Raw genomic sequence first — 10,535 nt, 5'->3', positions numbered from 1 at the left:
CTAGGCGCCTCCTCCCTGTCCCAGCTCACACTGTCCAGGGGAATTCGGACCCAGCCAACCGCGCCGCCTGGTGGGGACCAGGGTCGAGGGGGCGGAGTCACGCTGCGCTTCCGGATCAGGATCGAGCCCCCGGGCGAGACCTCGCCGGCCGCGGGGCAGGACCGGGGCCTCGAGGCGGACGGGCTCCGGGACGCAGACGTCCAGGCGGCTCGGCCTCCTCCGAGGGCGACCCCGATTACGCCTGGGCACTCTGGCCCAGCACTGGGCATCCCTGGCGCGGAGGAAGGGCTCCCTTGCTTTGGGGGGACGCTAACGGAGGGTTCTCGAGAGAAGCCGGCTCACCTGCTGCGGCGCCCGGAAGTGCGGCTGCGCGCCGGCGGCCTGACACCACAGAGGCGCCCCCGTCGGGCAGAGCGGCTCACGCGAGGAGCTTCGTCGCCCCCTGCCGGCCACTGCGTGGAAGTTCGGCAAGGAACGCAGGGGGACAAAGCTGGATGTGAGATTCTGGAACTTAGAATGGGGAGCAAGGAACTAAGCTAGAAGAGTGGAAGGGACCGCTGTCCATTCTTGGTTGGAACTAAGCGCACAGCTTCTGGAGTCGAATTGGACCCGAACGCTCCCTCGGCCGCTCATTGTGATTATTTGGCAATGTCATATGTAAAATTGGGAAAATAATATTTACTCTTTCCTCTTAGCCGACTTCAAGTAATCGATTTTGCTATTTCTCTCAGTGCTACTAAGTAATAAATTATTGTCTTATAAGCAATAAATAAGTTAATTAAGCTGGGCCAAGTGGTGCACTCCTATAATTCCAATACTTGAAAGGCTGAGACAGTTTGAGGCCAGCCTAGTCAACTTAGCCTGACCCTGAACCAAAATAAATAGCCGTATGTAGCAGCACATGCCTGTAAATCCCAGTACTTGGGAGGCGGAGACAGGAGGATCTCAGTTTTCCCTGCCAGCCTCAGCAACTTCATGAAGATCTCAGCAACTTAGTGAAACCCTGGTGCAAAATAAAATACAGCTGAAGGCCGGGTGTGGTGGCGCACACTTGTAATCCCTGCGCTTGGGAGGCTGAGACCGGAGAATCGCGCAGGTTCGAAGCCAGCCTCAGTACTTAGCGAGGCTCTCAGCAACTTAGTGAGACCCTGTTTCCAAATAAAATATAAAAAAGGTCTGGGAGTGTAGCCCGGAGGTAGAAAGCCTCTGGGTTCTACCCCTAGGGGGGGGGAAATACAGCAGAGGATGTAGCTCAGAGGTAGAAGGCCGCTGGGCTCAATCCCCAGTACCAAAGTAATACAGAAACAAATAAATTGGGCTGGGGGTGTGGCTTGAGGTAGAATGCCCTGGGTTCAACCCCAATTACTCTGCCAAAAAAATTATAAAGCAAGAAATCCACCTTAAAAATGAACATGCAATCAGACTAAACCCTTCTCAAAAGAGGATACCGAATAGCCAATAAACATGGCATGATGCTCAACATCATTAGTTATCAAGGAAGTCCACTAGGAAAACCCACTAGCATGACTAAAATAAAAAAGACAACGGCTGGGGGTGTAGCTATAAAAACAGAGCACTTGCTTAGCACACACAAAGTCCTGAGCTCAATTTCTAGCGCGCACACACACGCACACAAATATCGGCAAGGAAGTGAAGAAATTGGGACCCACATACACTGCCAATAGGATTGTAAAATGGCACAGCAGCTTTGGAAAACAGACCAACAGTTCTTCAAAAGGTCAATCCGTTATCATGTGATCCAACAATTTCACTCCCAGATATATACTCAAGAGAAATGAAAACATGTCTAAACAAAAACTTGTACATGAATGTTCATAGTAGTATCCACAATCGCCAAAAGGTGGAAACACAAATGTCCATCATGATGAATGGAAAAACAAAATATGGTGTACCAAACAACAGACTATTGAGTATGGAGGAGGGTGAAGAAAATGTTCTAAAATTGTGGTGGTTGCACAACTCCATGAATACACTAAAATTTATTTTAAGAAATGTACAAGGCCAGGCATGGTGGTGCACCCTTTAATCTCAGGACTTGGGAGGCCGAGACAGGAGGATCACGGTTTGTGCACAAGCTCAGCTACGATGCCCTCCGACTTAGAGAAACCCGGTTGAAAAGGTGGTTATGGTGGCACACACTTATAATCCCAGCATTTGGAAAGCTGAGACAGGAGGATTGTGGTTCTAAGACACCCTCAGCTACTTAGTGAGGTTTTTTGCAACTCAATGAGAACCTGTTTCAAAATAAAGAATAAAAAATAGGGCTGGGGGTGTAGCTCAGAGGTAGAATGCCCCTGGGTTCCATCCCCAGTACTGGAAAGGAAGGAAGGAAGGAAAGAAAGGAAAGAAAGATAGATCGGGCTGGGGTTGTATCTTGGAGGTAGAATGCTCATGGGTTCAATCCCCAGAACACCACCAAAAACAAAACAAAACCGTACTTTGGTTCTTTTTTATTCTTTTTTTGCAGTACTATGGATTGAACCCAGGGGCATTCTACCTCAGAGGTACACCTTCAGGCCTATTTTTTTCCATCTTTATTATTTTGAAACAGGGTCTTACTAAGTTGTGGAGGGCCTCAAAAGTTGTTGAGGCTGGCTACGAACCTGCAATCCTCCTGTCTCAGCCTCCCAAGTACTGAGATTACAAGAGTGGGCCATCACATCTGTCTTTTCTCTCTCTCTCTCTCTCTCTCTCTCTCTCTCTCTCTCTCTCTCTCTCTGGTACTACGGATTGAAGTGAGGGGCATTCTACCTCTGAACTGTATTCCCAAACTTTATTTTTTATACACATACTTATATATATGCACAAATATATTTTAGTGAAGGTACACTACCATGCTGAAATACAAACAGAAATCAAAGGTCTATGTAAAAAGGCTAAATGTAACATCTAACACAGTCCTAGAACCAGGTGCAAGTGGGAAGGGAGGAAGAGGGATGTCATCTGGACACTGTGTACATGCCTTGTGATGAAAAAACAACTGACTCACTTCATAACACTGGCCCACAGGAGAATGTGATGCATCTCAGGTATGCAATAGACTCCTACCTTGGTTTTGTACAAACTAAGCTTGGTAGGCACCCAGGACTATGAGTTGTCTTGAAGACAGAGGACTGCTCCTGGTTGCTACTAAACCTTCTGACCCTAGGAATCCACCAGCTTTTCCTATCCTTTTAGGTTTTTTCCTACCCAACACCAGAGCCTGAGGCCTGTCCAAACCCCCCCCCACACACACACACAGGACTACTTTCCATTTTGAAACAAGTCTCACTAAGTTGCTGAGGGTCTTGCTAAGTTGCTGAGGCTGGCCTCAAACCTGCAATCCTGTCTCAGCCTCTCAAGTACTGGGATTATAGGCACCTGGATCCTTTTGTTTCCTATATGAATAAAAGCCTGCAGCAGCCCTACACAGCCTTAGAAATTAACACAGTAGCTCCCTTTCCTCTCTAATTCATCTAGTTGCCACTTTTTTTTTTTTTTTTTTTTTGGTGGTGTTAAGAATCAAACCCAGGGCCCTGGGTTTCTTAGCATCCTACAGGCTAAGCAAGTACTCTCTCACTAAACTATATCCCCAGCTTTCTTTTGTTTAACTCTGTTCCATCCACAGCAGCTCCTTTGCCCTGCCTCAAGGCCTTTTTATTTGCAATCTCCTTTGTTTGCCTCACTCCCAGAAACCCAAATGAACTTTTTTCTTTCATACCTAAACTCAAATATAACATCAGTGAGGTTTCCTGGGACCCTTTACTTAATATTATAGCCCCTCCATCAAAACACTTATGATAATTTTTTTTTATACTGGGGATTAAACCCAGGTGCATTCTCTCTCTGAGCCACACCCTTCAGCCCTTTTTATTTATTTTTGAAACAGGATCTCAGTAGGGTTGTTGAGAGTCTAAGTTGTTGAGGCTGGTCTCAAACCCATGATCCTCCTGTCTCGGCCTCTTGAGTACCGGACCATTCATGACTTTCTATCACTATCTGCTTCCTTATCTTCCTAAAATGACCTTGTATTCTGTGAAAACAGGGACCACTAGATCTCAGTTGTTTTTGTAATCCCAGTGCCTACTGCTGATCTTGACACATGGTAGATATCACTAAATATTTTTGAATGAATGAATCAGATTTGCCCTTCACTCCTAATGACCAAGTAAGCACTCAGCAGTACTATCCTGCAGGACAGTTCTCTTCACTATGTAAAATCCTCAAACACACAGCCCCACTTAGCAGAGAGGTACCACACTCCTCAATGGCAGCCTGATAGACAAATGATTTAATCCTCCCACACTATCCCAGTTTCTCTCTTTCCCCCTTAGTACTAGGGATTGAACCCAGGGGCATGCTACCTCCAAGTTACACCTTCAGCCCTATTTTTTATTCTTTATTTTGAAGAACGGTTTCAACTAAGTTGCTGAGGGCCTCAGCAAGTAGTTGAGGCTGGCCGTGAACCTGGGATCCTCCTGTCTCAGCCTCAGAAGTACTGGGATTACAAGAGTGTGCCACTACACCTGGCCCGCAGTTTCTCTTCAAGACAGAAAGGATGATTTCATTTCACACAAAGTTCACTCTTGCTCGTGGAGACTTCAGCTCCTGAGACCTGACAGGTCTAGAGGGTGGGAGTAAATATTCACAGAAAACAGCAGTGGCTTTCCCAACTCATTCCCAATCAAAGAGGACAGTTTCCGGTTTCCTACCAGTTACTTTATTACATGATTAATAAGCTCAAATAAAAAAATAAAAACCAAAATCATGGCAGGGAGCCTAGAGCCAGAATCTAGGAGTGCAACTTCCCTATCCCCAGACTCCCTGGCCAAGCCCAGCGTTACTAACTCAGTTTGACTCGATCAAGTTCCTCATTGAGATTTGCATCAGCGCCCTGGACATCTCTGCTGTTCCTGCTGGAGACCGAATTCTGGGCCCCCGGCACTGGGGCTTTGGTGAGGGCTCCATATACGCCCATGGCCTGAGGAGAGGAATAGAGAGAGCCATGAAGATACCTGGCAGAAGGTATAGCCCAACCTACTAATGACTAAAAGGTGTGGCTAGGAGCGTGCTTTTTCTTTCTCCCTCCCTCAAGCCTCAGTCTTAAAAGCTCTGGAGTCAGTTCTAGGAATCTTACATACCACCAGAGCAGGGTGACCTTCTCTACACCAGCATAGGTATCACAGAAAGAAGGCATCTCACGAGTGTCCTTGTTTGCAGGTGTGAGTAGAAGTGACATCTCTCCACCTCTGGATGTCTACCATCCCTTCTCTACCAGGAACAAAGGGAGGTCTAGGGCCACGGCAGTCTGAAGATCTCTATGCTGTGCAAGTAGTGCTAGAGGTTGTCGGGTCTCAGTCCCTAACAAGGGTGCTCTGTGCTGGGCCCTCAGGGAGCTCTAACCTGAGCCACCATACTGGTGACATCGCCAGGATTGGAGGGCAGTAGGATAGTGTTGGAGTCCTTGGCCAGTTTGGAGAACGCGCTAACATACTGCTCGGCCACTGTCAGTGAAGCCGCTGCATCTCCATTCTGTGGCCACAGAAGGATAAAATCAGAAATCAATGATTTGGAGAAGGAAAGTTGGGTTTCTAGAAAGAGAGTATGCAGGTCACAATACAAGAACTCATATCATCTGGCCCAATAGAGCCCACAGAAGCAGGCACTTCCCGGTAGGGTAGATGAGAGAACCCCTTCCATTGTCAATTCTGGTTCCCCACTCCCATCCAGGGGCTTCTCACATGTTGTGTCAGAGCTGTAGCTAGAATGCGAATAGCTTCAGCCTTAGCCTTGGCCTTGGCCAGAACTGCACTGGCCTCTCCTGTAAGAAAGAAACAAAACTTAACCCATAAGGTTAAATACTCCAAAGCTACTGTCCCAGCACCAGCCTTCAAAGACCCATGACCTGCTCCCCCCTCAGCCTCTACCCTCTGCTCACCTGCTGCCTGATTTATTTGTTCAGCCTTTTCTGCCTCAGAGGCCAGGATCTGGGCCTGTTTCTTCCCCTCTGCCACATTGATGGCCGACTCTCGGGTCCCTTCAGACTCTAGAACAGTAGCCCGTTTCCGCCGCTCTGCTTCTACCTGGAAGCCCCCAGCAACTCTCACCAACAAGAAGCCAGGGGAAACTCTTACACAAACCTACAACTATACTCATCACAATAGGGAAAGTGGTATAGGTCCTCTGGGACCGGAATTCCCTGAGGTCTTCTTCCCCACCTGCATCTGCATGGACTCTTTCACCCGAGGTGGCACATGGATATCCTTGATCTCATAACGAAGGCAGCGGATACCCCAGCAGTCAGCAGCCTGATTGATGGCATCCACAATGTTGGCATTCAGGGACTCCCGCTCCTAGAGGAAGAGAGGTATAAGCTTCACAGCCTTTACCTATCTATCAGCGTCCTAAGTTGAGAAGCATCTGGATTGATCCTGATCCCCAGAAAAGGCTGACAGTGTCAGGCATGTGCCTTCAAAGTCTGTCTCCATCTGCTTACCCGGAAGACTTTGTCTAGAGAGAGTTTGCCGAGCTCTGATCTCATGGTTGTCTGAGCCAGCTGGGTAACAGCATACTCGGGGTCCTCTACACCGTAACTTGCCTGAAAGGGCAGGAATATGTAAGAAACTTGGATGCAGGATTTTAGTGAGGAGAACAACTTGGAAGGCTGGATAAGGAAGGAGGAAGATACCTTGTAAGGGTCCATGATACGTAGGTAAAGGACACCATCAATTTGCAGAGTTACATTGTCTGCAGGAAAAGAACAAGGAGAGAAAAGGAAAAAAGTCAGTCCTCTAGGTCCCAACCAGCCCTTTTTCCTAAGCTCTGAATCTACAGCAAACACATCCTAATGGTCTCAGAGCACCCGTGTCACCCTGTACCCCTCACCGAGAGTCACAGCCGACTGCTCAGGCACGTTGATGACAATTTCCTTGAGACTCTGCACGTATCGGATCCGGTCTAACACAGGGATGAGGATGTTCAAGCCCTGGGAAGAGGAGTCATGGGTCCTCAGAAGGATGGGGGTAATTGGGGTCGGAATCTAAACTAGTCCTAGAGTAGGTAGAAAGTCGAGTCAACATACAGAATGTTCCCAGAAAAGCTGTATCCCCTGCCAACAGATATCCTCAGGGGCTGGGGTGTCACTGACAAGAACCAGGAACCCAGGAATGTAAGCCTAGGCCAGGGGATGGAGGGCAGGACCAAGGGAATGGAGCCAGCAGATTAGCTGCCTCTGGGCAGACAGGTAGGGCTGAGAGTGTGAGTAGCACAAAGAATGGGGCCTGTAGGATGTTAAGGTAATAGGAAAAAGGGGGAACCTAGGGGATTAAGGGTAACAGCCTGGGCCCTGCTAGGATTGGTCCCGGGTGTTGAAAGCTAATGGTGCACCCAGGCCCCAAGGAGGTTTCACTCCCACTTGTAAGGGATCCCGGTATCTGGCTGTCCCGAGGTGAACAAAAGAGGTTCTCACAGGCTCCAGGATCCGGTGGAATCGGCCCATTCGCTCCACCACCCAGGCCTCCTGCTGCGGCACAAACAGTACCACGGTGTTTCGGGGTAATCCAGAGGAAGCGCGGCGCGGAACGCGGACAGAAGGCTGCACAGAGCCCTGTAGGAAAGACGAGGGTAGGTTGAGACCCCTGCCGGCACGGCACCCCAGCCCTGGGCGCAGGAAGCATCTCCCTAAACAGAGACCCACAAGGGTTCTAGGAGAATGGCTCACGTGGAGACCATGACCTCTGACCCCAGTCCTCTTTCAAAGTTGGAATTCCTCTCCTTCCCAGCCAAGGACCCAGGTGATCTGTATCCCAGCCCCCCGGAGAAGGTTGTTTCGCTCTCACCCTCAGCAAAAGGGCTCCTGTGCCCCGCGCCGCGCGCGCCAGCATTTCCCACAGCCACAGCGACCTCCGGAACCAACGAGACGCGAGACGCGGAGCAGAGAGGAAGCTCAGCCCAGCCGGAGCCTGTCCTCTCGCGGTTCCACTCCCCCGGATGTACTTCCGCCGCCCCTTCCCCCATCCCACACTCGCCCCTTCGGCTTTGCTGGGAGAACGTGCATCAGGTTGTTCCCTTAGAAACGCAGACCTCCGAGAGTCGGCCGGCGTCCGCAGCTAATTCTGGTTCTCCTCCAACTCAAGATCCCAGGCATCCTGGCTGAAATGCAAGCTCTTTTCCGCAGGCAGGTGATCCAGAAACACCTCCCACCGCGTTCTTCACCCCCACCCGAGACTCAGTTTACCCTCCAGAGTGTATATAGCCCCCATCTGTCACCATAGCGACCAGTGGATTGGGACTGACTCGTTGCCATGGTTGCCATAGTGACAGTCGCGGGTAGGCCTGCTGTGTTGTGCCCAGCCCACCCACTGGGGACTGACCCCATTCTCGTTGCCATGGCAGTTGGGCCCAACTTTGCCAGATGATTGGACCGAGATTTTCCCCCTCCCCTTTTTTCCCAAGGCACCGCGGCTCTTTCCACCTCTTCGCAATCGGAGTCTGTCAGACCCGGTTCCCTTGAAATCTAGCAAACAACCGTAACCTGGTCTGAAGCATGTCAGGATACACAAACCTCTAATTCTGCGGCACAGCTTCCCCCCCCCCCCCCGGCATGGGGATGGAACCCAGGGGCATCCTACCTTCGAGCTGCACCCCCCAGCCCTATTTTTTTATTCTTTATTTTGAAGCTGGGTTTCACTGAGTTGCAGAGGGCCTCACTAAGTAGCTGAGGCTGGCCGCTAGCCGTGATCCTCCTGTCTCAGCCTCCCAGATGCTGGGATTACAAGCATGTGCCACCACACCTGGCTTCTGTGGCACGTCTTTAAGATGCCTGTATGATAGTTATTCCCATTGTACATATAAGGCACTGAAGTTCAGGGAGGCTAAAGTTATTAACAGAACCAGTACTAATAAGAATCCAAATCCAAGCTGGGCTTGCTGGCGCACACCTGTAATCCCAGCATTTGGGAGGCTGAGACAGGAGGTTCACAGGTTCACTGCCAGGCTTACCAATTTACTGAAGCCTTCCACATTTGGTGAGACCTTACCTTAAAATTTAAAAACAATTAAAATAGGACTAGGGCTTTAGCTGAGAGGTAAAATGCCTCTTAGCTTAATTTAATCCCAATTATTATTAAAAAAAAATCAAATCCAGCCTGGTGCAGTGATGACAGCCTGTTAATTCTAGTACTTGGGAGGTAGAGGCAGCCTGAAACAAGAGGATTGCAAGTTCATCTGGCCATGGTGGTGCACAACTGTAATCTCAGTATTTAGGAGGCTGAGAAAGGAGGATCACAGGTTCATAGCCAGCCTCAGCAACTTAGTGAGGTCCTCTGCAACTTAATGAGGCCTTGTTTCAAACTAAAAAATAAAATAGGGCTAGGATGTAGCTCAGAGGTAGAATGCCTCTGAGTTTCATCCCAGTAGCACCAAAAGAGAGAGAGAAGGAAAAAAAAAAGAATTACAAGTTCAAGGTCATGTTGGGCCAATTTAGCAGGATCCTGCTTCAAAGTAAAAAGAGATGTGGAGCCTGGCGTGGTGGCACACACTTGTAATCCCAGCATTTGGGAGGCTGAGACTAGAGGATCGCGGTTCACGGACAGCCTCAGCTACTTAGTGAGGCCCTCTGCAACTTAGTGAGACCCGGTTTCAAAATAAAGAATAAAAAATAGGGCAGAGGGTGTAGCCTGGAGGTTGAATGCCCCTATGTTCCATCCCCAGACCCACACACACACAAAAAAGATGTGGGTATAGCTCAGTGGTAGAGTATGCCTTGGTTCAAACCTCAACCCAGATCCAGCCAGGCATAGTGGCGTGTGCTTGTAATCCCAGCATTTGAGAGGCTGAGACAGGAGGATCATGGTTCGAGGATAGCCTCAGCTGCTACTTAGTGAGGCCCTTTGTAACTCAGTGAGACCCTGTTTCAAAATAAAGAATAAAAAAAATAGGGCTGGGGGTATAGCTCAGAGATAAATGCCCCTGGGTTTCATCTCCAGTACCACAAAAAAAAAAAACCAGGTCCACAGAGAGCTTAGCTGCTATTGCTGAGCTTTACCTACTACCCCCAGCAACCTCATTATCTGAAAAAAATCAGACCGTGCTCCAAGAATCAGTGGGATGGAGCCTAAGACTTCACAAGCCCACGCTGGAGAAAGCTCAAGTCTCATTTCTAGTGAAGCCGTCCATCCCTTCACATCCTCCAAAAGAAAAAGTAGAGCTTAGTTCAAGTTTTCCAAACAAGAATTTATTCTCTTTTAAATTTATTTTTCTAAAAAAAGTACCAGATACAGTTTTTTCCTGTTTTTTTGTTTAAGTTTGTTTTTTTTTTTTCAAGTTTCAGCAAATGCTTGTTCCCCGCAGCTAAGCCCCAGGAGTCAAGGGCTGAGGCTGGGTCAGAGTCTGGAGTGGGGAAGAGGGGAGTTGGGAGCCACGTAACTGAGTTTGAGGAGTGCCCCTCATCCCAGCTGAGGTAGGTGGGTCAGAGTCTGGCCAGGTAAGAGGAGACACCCCAGTCCTTGGCCCTGACTCTGCCCATGGACACCTTC

General features: G+C 49.1%; 1 protein-coding gene across 3 annotated transcripts; it reads right to left on the bottom strand.

Annotated features, from left to right (window-relative positions):
* Nucleotides 1–4,843: 4,843 nt before the first annotated feature.
* Nucleotides 4,844–7,916, bottom strand: STOML2 (stomatin like 2; the record flags this gene model as incomplete). Of its 3 annotated transcripts, XM_080708725.1 has the most annotated exons (10): nt 4,844–4,981; nt 5,404–5,532; nt 5,742–5,821; nt 5,939–6,083; nt 6,219–6,353; nt 6,497–6,598; nt 6,689–6,747; nt 6,886–6,985; nt 7,469–7,606; nt 7,839–7,916. In XM_080708725.1, the coding sequence occupies 10 exons, from the start codon at nt 7,881–7,883 to the stop codon at nt 4,844–4,846; spliced, it is 1,071 nt and encodes a 356-aa protein (XP_080564851.1). The 3 variants fall into 3 exon arrangements, with proteins under 3 accessions (XP_080564851.1, XP_080564849.1, XP_080564850.1); XM_080708723.1 differs by lacking the exon at nt 6,219–6,353 and having other exon boundaries at nt 7,839–7,883; XM_080708724.1 differs by lacking the exon at nt 7,469–7,606 and having other exon boundaries at nt 7,839–7,883.
* Between the last annotated feature and the right edge of the window lie 2,619 nt (nt 7,917–10,535).

Source organism: Muscardinus avellanarius, assembly GCF_963383645.1.
Source record: "Muscardinus avellanarius genome assembly, chromosome: 13".
In the NCBI taxonomy this organism is placed as follows: Eukaryota; Metazoa; Chordata; class Mammalia; order Rodentia; family Gliridae; genus Muscardinus; species Muscardinus avellanarius.
This window is presented reverse-complemented; position numbering and strand designations above follow the sequence as displayed.